This window comes from Micropterus salmoides, unplaced genomic scaffold (genome assembly GCF_014851395.1).
Source record: "Micropterus salmoides isolate LMB-PRFRI ecotype aquatic unplaced genomic scaffold, ASM1485139v1 Ms_hic_scaffold_16, whole genome shotgun sequence".
Taxonomy (NCBI): domain Eukaryota; kingdom Metazoa; phylum Chordata; class Actinopteri; order Centrarchiformes; family Centrarchidae; genus Micropterus; species Micropterus salmoides.
The window spans coordinates 16,469,662-16,485,870 of record NW_024040707.1 but is presented as its reverse complement, the minus strand read 5'-3'; the positions used below and the strand labels follow the sequence as shown (position 1 = coordinate 16,485,870).

At 44.2% G+C, this 16,209-nt stretch overlaps 1 protein-coding gene across 1 annotated transcript; it reads right to left on the bottom strand.

The window, feature by feature from the left end:
* Nucleotides 1-10: 10 nt before the first annotated feature.
* LOC119905425 (CTTNBP2 N-terminal-like protein) lies at nucleotides 11-14,522 on the bottom strand. The gene is made up of 5 exons (XM_038722459.1): nucleotides 14,392-14,522; nucleotides 12,238-12,345; nucleotides 4,425-4,676; nucleotides 3,802-3,909; nucleotides 11-2,551 (listed from the first exon to the last, which is right to left on the bottom strand). The coding sequence occupies exons 1-5, from the start codon at nucleotides 14,395-14,397 to the stop codon at nucleotides 1,259-1,261; spliced, it is 1,767 nt and encodes a 588-aa protein (XP_038578387.1). The 5' UTR covers nucleotides 14,398-14,522; the 3' UTR covers nucleotides 11-1,258.
* Nucleotides 14,523-16,209: the final 1,687 nt, after the last annotated feature.

Genomic DNA, 16,209 nt, shown 5'->3' with positions numbered 1-16,209 from the left:
GCACAGCATATTCACCAAGGTTCTGACGGCTTGAACAGAAAAACGTCTAACACATTGTAAGCTTTACAGCATACGCAATTTATTTTTAAAAAAGCACTAGATGCTGCAGGTGTTCATGATATGCAGATTTACTACTGCCAGCTGAGGGTCATTGCCCCTCATACAAATGTGTATAAATCTACCGATTTTAAATTGATCGGCTAAAATAACTTTCAATCAATTCTTGGTTTTAAAGCCAGACGTTTTTTTTGTAAAAACACTCTAAAACTACAACAAACATCTGATGTAGCACTGTTAGGACGAAACAAAATACTATGACTATATTTGACAGATATAAAAACAACTGTTACAGTAGCAAGATTCAAACTTTTAGTCCCCATTGTGTTCATTGATGCAGTATCCCAAAGAGTTAACGTACAGTTGTAACATAGTCCTCCTTGGTTTTGTGAGGCAGAAATGAACCTTCCCTGAACAAAACATTTAAAATTGTAGACAAAGTAATGTAGTACAAAGTGTGCTCTCCCATTTCACTAGATTCAGTGTATTCGTGACAAGTGTAATAGAATAAAACAGCACATGCTTGGATGTTTTTCGCCATAGTATTTACAGTATAATAATGTTTTTCATGGACTATCTCTGCAGGAACTGCATAGAAAAACATTTTACAAACTACTCACTAGATAAAAGGTGTGAAATGGTGATAGCTACATATTTTATGTACTTTAAAACTGTATATTTTAGCCCTTTTACTTGCCATATGTTTTTTTTTCTGACAGTCTTTTTTTTTTTTTTTTTTTTTAAATCTAGCAGGACTGATTAAGGGAAAAGAAAAGGAGGGTTGTAATAAACAGGTATTCAGCTTGGCCTCTTCATATTTATGGTTGTTTTAAACACCCTTAATATTTTAAAGTGAGAAAATAAACTAGATACAATCACAAAAAAACACTATAAAAAGGAATAAAAACAGGAGTGTTAATATAAATATTAAATCAAATAAAAAAAAAAATCATAAACTATATATATTTTATTTCTAATAGTTCTTTTCTGATTGTTTCTCATGTCGTGGTATAGAGGTAGGAGTGCGACAAACTATTAAATGCATCTGTTTGACCCAGTCCAGCTTTGAAGTGTCTATACTACTGATTATGAGTACTATGAAGTGGGTTTAAGGGACAGCAACAATACATATTACAGTAACTGTTGATTTAGGGCTAACCCATTCTACTCATTGTAGGAGATAGTTCATATGATCTGGCCATTAGCTGCTGGAGGATAAAACCAGGTCCGGCTCCTTGGCTCCCTCCTGCTTGCTTTGTCCACAGTTCCCTGTCAGCTCTGGGAAGAGGCTTGTCCGAGCAGAGTGACTTGGGGAGCCTGGAGTTGGACTCACGCCTGGCTTCTTGGGAGGGATCGGAGGAGGGTAGCTCCTCTCTGAGCGAGGAGTGAGGGGGGAGCGGATGCCCGGAGATAGTGGCCCTGAAGAAGGTGACTTCCCGCCTGTAGGAGATGCTGTTACGTTGCGGTAGTCTGTACCAAACGGGGAGCTGCTGATCGGCGTCAGCTTGACGCCGGCCTGCTGGCTGGTGAAGCGGGACAGCACCTGAGTGACTGTGTTGCGGGCCAGCTGCTTAGCAGTGGTGTGCTCTGGTGGGAGAGGGATGGAAGAGGTGGTTGGCGAGAGGTCCCTTGGGGAAAGAGGGCCCCCGTGCTGCTGCTGCTCCAGCTCGGCCTGGCTCTGGAACTTGTGCCTGGCGGCCTGGAATCGCTGGTTGACCCCGGCCTGGTAGGAGGACTGGTGGAAGCCCGGACTGCCCAGACGCTTGGCAAGAACAGGGGAGGAAATGGGAGAAGAGGAGAGGGAAGAAGAGGCTGTACTGGAGGGAGACTGTGGATGAGGGTGAGGATGAGGGTGAAGAGGGGATTGCAAAAGTGCGCCTTCCCCATTCTCCACCACCCCTCCATTTTCTGCTCCCCTCCCTTCCTGTGTCATTTCTGTCTCTTTAGGAGCGTGATAGCCATTGATCTTTGACAATGAGGTGGATTTTGGAGATATCTTTCCATCTGGCTCAGTCTGAACAGATGTGGACACCACCATCATCTTGGAAAGCGGCTCTTTCACTTCTGTCGCAGCCTCCTTCACCTCTTCTTTACCTCCTCCAGTTTCGACCAACCTCTTCCTCAGCTCCTCCAGCTGCCTCTCGAGCTCCCTACTCCTCTCCTCCTCTCTGCCGATCCTGGCCCTCATCTGCTGCCGTTCGGCGTCAAACTCAGCCAGCTGCCTCTCAGACCTGGCCTCCAGCTGGGCTGCCCTGCTCTTCTCATCTTCGAGAACCCGCCGGAGCTTCTCCAGCGCGCTGGTCTCCTCTTGGAGCAAGGTGCGAAGTTGGGAGACCTTCTGGGCCTCCTCCTGAGCCAGGCCGCTGGCTTTCTGGAGCTCCAGAGTCAGAGTTGAGGAGAGCTGCTGCTGCTGGGACAGGGACTCCTCCGCCCGGCTCACCGCCTGTACTTGTTCCTTCTCTAACCTCCGCACCGTTGTACGCTCAGCTTCCAACTAGAAAGAGAGGGGGACAGGTGTAGGAGTCAAGGCAAGGCAACTTTTCCATGTTTGACCACAAGGAGGCACAAGAACACTGCTTTGTTACATTAGACTCAACAGATGAGAAATTTTAATCTTATTTTAAAAATATAAAATAAAACTTTCGCAATAAAACATTTGGATATGTATTTTGCATCAAACCCATTCTAACTGTATGCTATTATTGAGTAGGCAGCAACTGAGTGTATTTTTTTTGAACAAATGTTCAAATAGACCTTATTAGTCTGTCTATTTTAGGCCAGTCACATTCATGATACTGGCTCCATTGACTTCATCACCAGTAAATAGAAGTGGTAAAAATGAGTTTCTAAATGGCCGAACTTCTTTGGAGGTGATCAATTCCTGTTTCGCTCCCAAATTTCTTGTCCCTACCCACACATTGTCTAACAAACCGCAACTGAATTAGATTTCATTTCAGAGGCAGGGGTGAAAGAGAGAGACGCGATTTCTCATGTTTTGCCTTGTTAAAGAATGATCCTCTTGTGGGGCGTGTTTATGGGAAGTTCAGTTTGCCATGATGTCATTAAAGGGTGACTGGGCTGCTTAAAAGCTTTGATGAGTAATACAGGGAAATGGGAGGCGATGAAATACAAACTGGTGTATAAGATTTGTGTACGAAAAAAAACCCAACAACACAGGCAGGAAAGCCTGAGGAAGAGAGGGAGACACTCAGGAAACTTTTCTTACATAAGGCCCTTGGGGCAAAGTTTATGTAGTGGCTGATTGTGTGCTCACAGTGTGTGTGCGCGCCACGAGCTGACCTTGCATTAGACATGGACATCCATTATCTCAGGTTTCCTGAGGCCGTGAAGCCCCATGGCGGCTGGACAACTTAACAATGGCCTCTTCCCCCCTGTGTTTCCTATGGAACAGCCCTGTGCTTGTGCGTACGGGTGCCTGTGTGTCTGTAGTTTAACAGGGCAAGCCCTCTCCACCCTGCTGAGGTACACAATAGTACCGCACTGATGCTTCCCTGCTCTGTTGCTGGGTTTTACATCACAGCTACCACTATGAAGGACACTGTGCAGACAGGGAGAGGAGAGACAAAAGAGGAGGAGGCAGGGAAGGGAAGCAGAAATATCTCTTCCACCAGATGTGTCCGTCTATCAGCAAGTGGGAATTGTGAGCGCCAGTTTTTGCTGAGACTGTCTTTACCAAACACAGACAGACAGACACACACACTTTGTATCTTTTACATGTCATACCTGTTGCAGCAGTTTGTCTTTTTCTGTCTGCAGCATGAAGGTGAAATCATCACTGTGCGCGGACTCCTGGGCACGCTGTCGTTTCTCCTCTTCCAGATCAGCTATCACCTATCAAACACACAGCCTGATGAAACAACTGCATGACATGACACGCAGACGGCTGTCTTGTTGCAGGATTCAGTGCATGCATTTGACACCGTTCTCAAACTAGCTAATCCACTTTCTATGCCCCCCCCCCCCAACCACACACAGCGTTACCTCCTATTCATTACAAGGTTTTGTCAGTTTCATCAACTTCACTCACAGACAGTCTATACGGTTGAGTGTTTATGAACGCCATAAACATTCAGACCTTGAGCTCTGCTGTGATAAAGCTCTACACTGTCACTCCTAAACCTTGTGTATGCGGCTGCTTTGTCTGCCACACTCCCCCAAACCAAGTATACAAGAGAAGCACACACACACACACACACACACCCTATTGTACAAGTGTGACGCTGGCTGGGTGCTCGGATGATTGCAACACTGTCCCGACATGCAAGCCTGAAATGCGGTCGGACGAGCTTGAGACCTGAATGAATGTGTGAGAGTGTGCATTCCCGACTTTTCACGAGTACTCTTACCCTCCTGTGTCTGCTCTCAGCGGCAGCCAACTGTCCCATCATCCTCTCCTGCATCCTCTTGCAGTGAGCCATGACCAGTTTAAGCACAGCCAGAGGGTTTGGGCCCACCGCCCGGCCCTGCAGGTGTGCGTGAGGCTCGATGAGCGTGTTCTGGCGCTCCTCGGACTCGCTGTCTCGCTGCAGGGCCAGAAATGGATCGCTGAGGTCGTACTGGCCATAACGTTCCTGGACGAAAGAGTCTCTGTGCTGCGCCTGATGATAGACAAACAAATAGCACACATGTAATTGCACTTTTAAACTGGTCCATTATCTTATATGTTGAACTTAAAAAAGAAATGAATCTTTGAAATCTATTTTATCAAACGATGAAGCGCCCAAATACACACATGCATACACACATGTAGCTCTGTAGGCAACCAAGTGGTAATGAGACAGCAGGTGTTAGATTAAATCTACCCAAGAGCTGCATATGCCTTTAATGTCTATCTGTGGAATATACAGGAGGAAAACATGAAATCCATGTACATGTTCAGTCTTGAAAAAATGTGCAGAAAAAATGACCAGTATGTTTGTGTATGTCATCACATGGATTTGATAGGATGAGGTCTATCCACACTGCAGCACAGGAAAAAAATAGAAAGTGTTCAAATGAGGCCCAACCGCCAGTACAAAGGAAAAAACAAAGTAACTCATTACAAACATTCTGTACATAAGCACGCACATGAGCACGTGAACAAGAGAAGATTAACTTTTCAGGTAATACATTTAGGAATTCATAGCACCGTCAAACAGACTCGGTAGGGAGTGTGTGTGTCAAGTGTGTGCAGGGAATCTGTGTGGAGTGATGTTACTGTCAGTGTGAACACAAGCAGATGGTCTCTCCCCTCAACCCCGAACACAAAGAGGTGAGGCACAGCTGTCCAACCCCTAACAGGGGCAGATGTTAACTCCTCCCCAGGGATGCAGGGGTGACAGACCCCAGCCATGAAATCACACACACAGAGCTGTTTCTAATGAAGAGGTTACTTAGATTATACCTAAACCAAAACCAAAATAATTAAATAAAAAGTGATGGCGCACTTGTTCAAGGGTAAAGAACGAGATCCCGGGGCGATCAAAATATTGCAAGAAGCTTAACTAATTTGAACTTACCATAAACTAAACAGGCTGGAATGACAAGAAATTCAGTGAAGTGTGATAGGGTCTTGCTGACCTCAGTCTGGGTGCCCCTGATATGTCGTCAGGAGGTGTCATTAGCTACATACAGTGAGGAGGTTTGAGTTCTGGAGGCATGCAAGGTCAGCTCATGGGGGCTAGTGATGTAAGCACATGCCACAGAGTTTACGCCACGTGCCTTTGGGGACACCCGTCGCTGTCTCCCCCTGGTGTCCTCATCAGACATCCCCTTCATCATGCCCTCCCCCCTGCCCAAACATGCATTGCATAGTGTCCTCTGCCAGCTCATTTCTCAGAAAATGCCGCTCTCTTCCGCCTGTCTGTCAGCCTGTTTTTCTCACATGCTTTCACACTCACTCACACACACACACACACACACACACACACACACACACACACACACACCCTGAGGGCATAATTAAGGAGGCTGTATTTGAGTCTCTTTCTCTGGCTGGACAAAGAATGTGGCCCTCAGTGAAGCGATTACAGGACTCCAACAAAGACACTGTCTCAGTGCCTTCAGTCTCATGCATCGTCTCCATGTCTGACCCAGTAGGCTTCAGTGTGTGAGAGTAGGCACCAGTGTGTATGTGTGTGTGTAGTATGTCTGTGTCTCTTTCCCCCATATTTATATAAATACAAATGTGTGTGTAAGCGATTGTGTGTATGTTTACCGGTGACTGTTTGCGCATTTGTTTTGGTGCTGGGCTTTGGAATAAAGCTGTAAAGCTTCCTCATCTAGCAGGAGACAAAACTGTTTAAACAGACCATTAAGGGCCGGGCTGAGATTGGATTGTGTGTAGCAGTCCTAGCCCAGGGTCTGGTCTCCCGTGGTTTTTCTGGGATAGTTCTGATCATAATGACAGGGTGTGCTTTCCTTTATGAGAGGGCACAACAAGCAAACCCTCTCTGCTCAACTACTGATGACAAATGTCTCTACAACTAAGCTATGGGAAGGGATACATTATATGCTATTAATGTACTTTTCGTCCACCTATTTCATAATCAATAATTATGTTTCTGAATTTGCATCAAGTATGTAAGAATTCCTCTCCAATTTCATGCAGTGTTGTAGCTACTGAAACAGTTGGGCTACAGCTTGTTTGAGCGGTGCCTGTATTCTCTAATGCGCTCTCGCAGCTGTAACAAGGTGTGAAAGACAACCTGATGCCTTTCACCTGGAAAAAATTCAGTCAGTTACCTACAGCCAGATCCAGGGAGTCCTGTTTACATCTCTAAATGGTTTAGCCCTTAATCTGACTACCAGATAATACTCCGGGTGAAAGAAAAACCTAATTGCTATCAAAATGAGGGTAGCATTGTATCTATATACGTGTGCACCTCTGAGCATGCAGCTGGCATATGTTTGCCTGAGTGTGTGTGCACTATGCGGCATGAGGTTCCTAGCATGACTGGCTGTCTCCGGTGAAACATCTCAAATCTTGAAGCTTTGCAGTGGGGGTTATGGGGAAAAAAGTATGCATTCCTGTTGAATTAGTCTGCTCTTCAGAAGCAGAACCGGCACACAGAGACAAAAGGACAGCAGGACTAGACCTGTCAGATATGAAAAGCTTCTTTCAAGGTACTTAAGGAGTCCCAGGCAAGCGTCTTTGCAACAAGATGGAAGAGGCCAATGCATCAGGATGTGCCAACATTTTTACAGCCAAATACACTGTACGAGTTTGTTTTGCAGTTCCGTTCTGTTATTTCAAACCAATGAAAGTTGTTTATTCATCTGGAATCTTGATTATTAACCTGCAGTGCAAGAAAAACACAGTGTCAGGTAAATGACTAAGAGTGGAAAAGGAGACAGGCTAAAGATGATTAATGTTGACCAAAGAACAAGGAGAACAAAAGGAGGACAGTAGGTCAACTGCAGACCCTCTAGGGTCAGATTCTGTTCAGATTTGTCTCTGGCTGCTGTGTTTTCTTGGATGAGGAAGCAAGACTTTAGTAATGCAGTTTATGTCCTGGGGAGTGGTCAAACTCCTCTGCTCTACTTAGTAGTGGAGAAGGATAGTTAATGGATAACTTGTCAGTCATGTTGATGAGCCCTGGCAGGTGAGAGGTATCAATCCACTGGCAGTCACATCTGATTTAACAGAGCTAGTGAGGCTGCAAACTCAAACAGACACAAAGGGCTCAGACCCATTTTGTTGTGTAGTGGTCATTAGAACATAAAGACATTACAGCAAACTCTGCTGAGGAAACTCGTAGCAAAAGTAAAATGGGAAAGAGACAGTGTCCGTGGCTACAAACGAAATAAATGCTACTGCTTGCATAACCTATCAATCAATTCCTGATAAAATGTTGTAGAGACTCTCTCTACACACCAAGTTCGATATTCACTCTTCTTTTGGCTAAAATATATCAAGCATTAGCTTTCTTCCCCAGCTAACCAGCTAAGAAGCTTACTTTGGCAGTCGGTGATAAGCAGTTGGCACACCGTAGGTATTGTTAAGAGTCTGTGCTTTGCAAAAAGCAACCGCCAGCTGCTGCTGGACATGGGCTTGGTGAGAGCAAGGAGACTGTAAAACCAAACAATAATTTTAAAGATGCTACAGAAAAAGACTTAGAGAGGCTTTGGAGTGCTAGCAAGTTGCCTGAAAATTCTCTGTAGGTTTGTCACTGAGGAGCTTTATGCCCTGACATCTCTTCAGACATGGCCAGGATGAGAACATTTGTCACGGGTGTACTGCAGTTACTGAGATTGTCCAGAATGTCCTCTGAGGTTATTCATTATTGGAGAAGAATAACTGGTGAGTACAAGTCTCTTGTTCACTAAAAACTAAAACTAGGTTTATGTTATGTATATGGAAAGCCATCAGTTTTTAAAAACACACCATTTAGCATCATTATCGTTACTCTGATTTGTTGGCCCAGATGATGCTGACGAAAGCTTCAAACGCTACACTGGCAATGTGGGAAGCAGGTGAGGGATCATGCCATTGTTGCAAGGTAGCACAAAGGTAGTGCAGTGATTTTCCCAACATTGGTCACATACACTTGGGGTATATAAGAATTATTTGATGGTACAAATTGTAAGGGTACAAAAATGAACTTGTAAGATAGGGTGAACGTAATTGACTCATATAGGGTTACCTGTCCCAGTGACATGCTTTCGTAAGATAGAGAGAGCGAGATGTGAGAAGTGTTTACTTTCTGAAGTGTGAGCTAAGGTGTGTGCTTAAGACTTGAGCTGTATCCTCCACACCTCCCACCCACACATTAACCACAGATGGCACCGAGATAATTGGGAAGACGCCAAAAGAAAACCTCATTTTACTTTATGGGCCGTGCAATGAGAGACCACTTCCAAGTAATGTTTAACCACCTCAGATGCTATCATCAGTAGTTAGTAAGGAAACATGGAAGCAGGTGCTCTCACCCTTTGGTCGGGCAACGCTTTTAGGAGAAGCACAACATATCATTACGTGGAACAAGGAAGTGCTCCGGGATTTCTTGAAACGGAGTCAAAAATGAAGCTGAATTCATTCATTGATGTTGACACAAACACAAACTTCAGTGAGAACGCTGTGATTTTTCTTATGACAGACTGGCTGTTGCCATGGTTTGGTCTGACCTCATATATAACTATTTTATTTGTGCCAGGCAAATACTCTCCTGTTCAGAGCAAATAGTGAAGGGTGGAGTTCATTACCATCGCAGATATGAACCTATATTGTCTAGCTGTGTCTACGGATAAGAAAGGCTGCCATAAAAAGGCACCCTTTAGGGTGACACCCTAAGCCTCTCACATGGGCTAAGTTTTGCTGTGATTTGTGTATGATATGCGGTGATGTAAGTGTGTTTTTGTACACCCCTGTAAAGCAAGAAGGTAGCATCATTTGAGGTCATCTGGGCATTTTCAGGTCAGGGAGTTTTCATCTCGCAGATACCTCAGGTTCAGGCTGTTGATAATCTAAGCACTTCACTGACATCATAGGCCAGTGTGCATTACACTCTTTTATTAAGGTATTGCTTTGCTTTTAATGGCACCTTCTGCTCTTTTTTATCGTATTACCTATCTTGACAACATGCCCACATTTGGGCTGTGATTCTTGCAGTGTTATAGAATATACAATCTTATCTGAACAGCACACTCTAGCCGGGCCCTATTGTTTTTACGGCGTCAGGAAAACATGTCAGCCTGCAGAAGTAGACAAAGCATTTTAGGATTACAGGATATGACGTCACATGAAAAACAAAAATGGGCCCTGGCGAGGATGACTGCAACATTTTAACCACGCAAACATGGTGGCCTGCGTCAACAAAAACTGTTAAATCCACTGTCAAACAGCAGTATTTGTTTCAAAGCCACAGGCACCAGAGTCTTAACAAAACGTCACTGAGTACTTAGGAGGCAGGTGTGGAAGTCACGGCTCTCACCTAGGTCTGTTCATGTCTTTTACTGGCATTCCTTTGAGCTACTGAGAATTTGCTCTATGCTGGTTTCATGCCATTTATGCCCGACAGAGATAAGATAATAATAGCATTAGTTCCCGTATAGATATCGACAATCATCAACTCATAAGATGCGCCACTCCTGCTGGAATGCAGGACCTGCTTCTGGTGTCATGTTCTCAGGAATGTTCCCTCTGGTAAAACTGCCTATCTTAGTGATGAGAGCTAAAAACAGCACAACCCAGAATCTGAAGAGACAAGTCCCAAAGGTGACACCATCTTAAAAAGTAAGCAAATACTGATACGGTTCCGAGTAATCAGGGGTTTTGGGTGAAGGAAGGGTTAAAAAGGCGTCTGAATGCGGTTGTCAAGAGCAATCTACAGGCATCCCAAGTACTGCTGCTGAGAGGAGAAAATATTTAAAGCTGGAGAAGGGGGGGGGGGGGGGGGGTTTGAGAGCCTCTTTTTCCTTCTCAACCATCCGCACACGCAAGTAAACATTACTGGCACACATTGAGTTTGGTTAAGGTGGCATGTTAGCTGACAACACTGAGAAGAGAATAGTTTTTATGGCACAGCAACATACATCAAAAAATCACAGTGGGAAAATGAAAGGCAAAGAAAAACACCCTTCCTGGGTGTCAAATCAATGCACAGACACAGAGCTCAATATCGGACACATTAGCCTAGCTAAAATGGTGTACAGGCCCCCAGTGAGAACAAGGGAAGTCAGTGATTTGAGCCTACAACTCTGTACATCCTCTCCACAGTAAACACTGCAGCCTCTAACTGACCCACCAGAGACCACCAGCGTGTGTGTGTGTGTGCGCTTGAGTGTGAGTGTGAGTGAGTGGGCAGATAGGGCATGGGTCATAGTCAAACATGAAAGACTCCCACCAAAATGTGAGGAAAGGAGGGAGAGGGGGAAAAAGCAGTATAGTTTAGAGATGTAGAAAGAGGAATAAGTACAGACAACAAGGCGACTGTAAATTTCTCCTAAGGAGATGACTGTGTGCGTGTGCGTCGGGTTTCGAGTCGAACCCTGCGTGCGTCAGATCTGGACAGCTGCCACTGAAGATGCATCTGAGCTGGTGTGGTTAGAACGGCTTACCCTCAGGCCCTGGCACTAAGATTCTCTCATGATTATAGTCTCACTTACTCACTTTCTAGATTCACTTCACTATCAAGGCCGGTTTATTAGTACAAGACAGTCATGTTTGCTACTTGCTACTCACCAAAACCTCAATCACTACTTCAGACAATTAGTCGAGCATTCAGGGCAGCTTCGTCCACGCATTGGAGCAGCTGCTGTGGTCAAGCAGCCAGGGGCACGGAGAGAGCCAACCAGACTAGACTGCGAAGCATTGTAGCTTAAGGAAAGCTATATTCTTGAGTGAATGAGCTGGACAAAACCCAGGATTTAAGGCAAAAATGTCACATCTGCAATGTGATATGATTGTAATGTCTGAGGTGCCGTTCACAATGTGTGCTTCAAGTTGTTCAAGAGAATCTCTAAGCATTCAGAGGTTGCCTGAGAGGCCTGTGTCCACATATTAAGTGCACTGTTAATGCAAATTCATCTCTGATTGCCTTGAAAGACTGCCTAGTCACCATTTTAGTCTGTGTTTAGGGTTTAGAACACACACTTGGATACAGCTGATTCGCCAGAGCCGAAAAACTCTCACAAGGGTTTGAAGTATACACCCGAGGCAAGGTCCCAAATAAGGCAAATTTTGTTTCTGTTTAGCTGCAGCAGCCATTTCCCAGATTGAAACAAATGTGAGCACTGGAGTCTAGAGACAGCACGGGCATATCCATGTCTGAATAGTGCCTGGATTGTAAAAAAAAATAAATAAAAAGGTGAAAACGAGAAACACATTTACAACACTGGTCTGACCAGCAATAATGTTGGTGCTCTGGTGGAACGAAAGGCCTGGGAAACCAGAATGGCTCCTGTGCCATTGTCTTTACTAGCTCTGTTTCCTTAGCTTCCTGTTTACACATCCCCTCCCTGTTGGCTCACATTCTTTTTTGGGACTGTAATGCTGAAACAGGTTCATTTTAGTCTACGGATGTCTTCAGTAAAGAAAGTGCTTTATTCTAGAGGTCGCTAAGATGGCTGTAATATTATTTATCAGTTATAATTATATGTATGCTCCTAAGTCTGTGTGAGGTGTCCCGCGATGTGTATGACAAGAGTCCATAGCGTATGAGTATGCAGTGGCCAACTCACCCTGAGGGCATGTATGACCACATCCTGGGCTTCCAGCTCTCCCTCCAAAATGCTGAGGAGAGTTAGCAGCTCTGCTCTGCTTAGAGCCTCCACATTCATCTTCTCATCCTGGAGAGAGAGAGAGAGAGACAGAGAGAGAGAGAAATATTTTTACTGGTGATTTTTATTGCACAAATGTGAATGGATTTATGTGTCGCATAGCACTTAGTAGCAGCTTGTCTGAGTGTATTTTTTCAGTGAGTGGCACAGAGCTGATACAAGATGGGGGGGGGGGGGGGGGGGGTCCCATCTGCAGCCTCACTGGGTTGTGCTCAGGGTTATAAACAGGAAGTCATTAGCATATCTGCATGTTAAGTTCCTGAGGGACTGAGGACAGTTGTCTACGCTGTTCAGTCCCCACTGTCCACTGCGAAGCTTCAGGGTGCTCCAAATACCAACAGTTTGTTTGAGACAACGCATTTGGCGGACATGTTTAAGGTATTAGCCATCCCACACTCCATCCACTGCATCCTGTGATTCATCAGCTGCGTTCAGTCCAGTCATAGGGGTCCAGACATAACACACTTCACACAGGTTAGATCATCCTTGAAATTAAGAGGAAGACAAAACACAGTTGCCGTCATCTTTTAAAGTAGGGGTGAAGTCGCTTTCAGGTATTAATCCATGTCTTATAATAAGCATGGCTGCCCCTCAGAGTGTTCGTTGTGTGTTTGTCATGGTTTTGTGCCACCTGTGTGAAGTAAGATGTCAGAAGCTATAATGAGTAGCCTCTCTCTCTCTCTCTCTCTCTTCTTCTTCTTCTTGCCAAAGAAGTTAGTGGTTTGGTGATGGAGAACACTGTCCATCATGTGGGTACCCAAATCAACTGAGATTGAGATCTCCTCTCTGCAAAGGACATAGCATATGTTTTGTTTGTTTTTTAACCATTGTTTATGCTCGTCAAACCATTCAGTGACCCCTGAGCTCATATGGAAGCATCAGTGTTTGTTGGGTGTTTCCTAGTTTTTCCACTCATTGGTTTTAGTTTTTCCTGAGTTAGTCACTCGCCTGTATTAAAAGTGAAAGCAACGGTTCCTTTCTTTGCATTAAACACACTCTCTTCCCCGCCAGAGAGAGAAGGTTAAATCTCTCAAGTGCACTGTTTACTTTCTTGCAGCAGCGCCCCAGAATATTCACTGTCTCTCCAAAATTCCTTGGTGAACCATGTGGCTCGCCGCACAATCACAGCAATGCACCAAACTGTGAACCCGATATCTGTAAATCAGGCTTCCATGGAAAATCCTTCCAGCATTCCAGGGATGGCCACACCACGGGGATCTTCACTCAAGAGTAAATCCCTGAATCCCACTATGTGGCCCTGCATGGTTTCAAGTGGCAGTGTTGCAGTTTGTGACTTTCATGCAAGTCAACAAATGATGATCAAGTCAATACAGAAGCCTACAGCAGCTAATTTGACACCAAGTCTGCGGAGTGTCAAAATGCCTAGTCTAAACCTGTGTCTGCGCATGTGTGTGTTGTTTTTCTGCTTCTATTTTCCCCACTTTTTCCCACGTTTGGGTTAAACTTTACCCGTCCTGGCCTGAGACACCAGGAAGGATCTGTGCTCATCGTGCAGGGCACACAGCTCAGTGTGTGCTTCACAGTGGTCGCAGTGGTTGCTGAGGAACAGCAGAGGATCCACCTGCCGTTCTGGGCCTTTGTCTGACACAAGGGACTGTTATTATTTTCCGTGTTGCCAACATTCAGTTCAATTGCTAAGTGTTACACACATCACAAAATCACACCAAATTAGTCATTATCTTTATAGATTGCCTGAAGTGAAAATGGTAAAATCAATACTGCATCAATATTACTGAAGTACTCACACCCATTAGCCTGAAAATGAACTCAACCCCTGGATCTCATCGATTGTTACTCCTATTATCTATCTAGATTTTGACATTAAGATTTAGCCCTACATGTTTTGCAACTGTGAAGTTCCACTTAACCAGAAATGGCAAAGCCTCACACAGTAACGTTACAAGCAAATATATCAGATTGGTTCGGGGGGCTGTCTATGTACTTTAGCGTTTTGCTTTCTTACTAAAAAAGCCCGACCACATTTGTAGACAGGATGTCTGGAAGCTAGTGGCAAATGTTTCCGTCTCAACATACCTTCATGCGCTCTGTTCTGGCCGCATTAATTGTTGTCCAAATCCCAAAATGAGGGTTCACCACAGCATGAATCAAAGAAGTCCACTGTCACAGGCGCTCTCGCTCTGAGGCGAGTGCGAACAACGGACGTTCAATAACGAGGCCGCCAGCCAATCAAAGGGGCGTAGTGCAACAATCTGACCAATGGCTGGCGGGGATTTTGTTTGGGGGCGGGGACACGGGCGTTCCCGGTTCTGTGTGATAAACCTCTTTGTTTCGGACGTCCAGTGTTGATTTCTGCTCACTCCTGAATTTATTCAAGTGTTTGCAGATTTGGCCTAATAATGACACAGTATAAGCGCATCTTTACTAGTTATGATAGGCAGTTTCTAAGTTTTAAGCGTAGCAGCGCACGCCAACTGTGAATTTTGTCATATCGTAATCTAGACGCCACAATAAAATACAAATTTGATTCGTTTTCTGTGTGCTCCTGCACAGACAATCCGTAAACATATCTTGAAAACTCACAGAGCAGGTTATTTTCCCAAATTCCCTTCAAATTGACGCCTCATGGGGAAGAGGACTTGCATCCTCTCACACGGTGTTTCAACTCCCCCTAATGGCTAAATGACAGTAGCGCAACACAATGACTTGATGTCTGCTGTGGAAATTACCATATCGTGTGGATCCTACTGTCGGTGTGAGCACACTTTAGGCATTTTAAACGTGTCTTACAAGATTTCAGCATGTTTCCAGTTTAGTGTCTTCCAACTTTTAGAACATATCGGAAATCAAGATTTAAAATAGTGAAGTAGCAAGTGCCATTTTCTTCAAACAATCAGCCCCTGTAAACAATGTCCAAACATTTCAAAGTAGGCCACTTATTCAGTGAAATAGAATAGAGACAGGGTAAGTACTGAATAGTGTAGTTCTTTATCTCTCCTTCTTTTGTTGCTCTACTATGCTACCTTTTTATAGATCGGGCCTTGCTGAAAAGTTGGAACAGAAACCTGATAGACGAGATGTATTGGTCAAAGGATCTGCTCCAAAATGTGCACAGTCATTGCTACTGACAGACACTTCCCCAAGTTCACACACTACAAGCCTGCATGTCATTCTCACCTCTGTACACACTAGACTGCTGATAATTTAAAAGTGTTGAATGTAGGCTACTGTAAATCCAGGACATGATGAGGAAGTTCAGTTTCATATATTCTATACAAGTTCATATAATTGTGAAAGATGTAAAGCATATCCTGTATATGTAAGCTATGCTGAAAAATTAATTATATTATTGGATTATTAGGCTACTAGAAATACATTACATTTTCATTACTGATGCATTAATCTCTGACTTAGTAGCCTATGATTTAAATGTTGTAGGTGGTTAAGGTGGAGCTTATTCTAACTATTTTATATACTGCTGAGTCATTTAATCTGTAACATCTGTAACACATTTAGTAGGAAAAACATCGTATTTTACACAAGTACAATAATAAACTTAGCACTTTTACAAAGTGCTTTATAAAAGGTAATAAAACCAGACAAGACAGATAAGACAGGAGCCAGTGTAGGGAGGCAAGCACAAGGATGATGTGATCATGCTTCTTAGTCGAGCAGCAGTGTTTTGCACCAACTGGAGATGGTGAAAGCAGCCCTTGCTGACGCCTGAGTAAAGTGCGTCACAATAAACAAGTCAAGAATATATAAAATCATGGACAACTTTTTCAACTTGGGGGAACAAACAGCAAGGCCTCAGACTTATAATCATTATTTAAGGATATTTTGGGACACCCAGGATTTAATTTCAGAGAGGCAAGTTGTGAGATTTACTAGGCT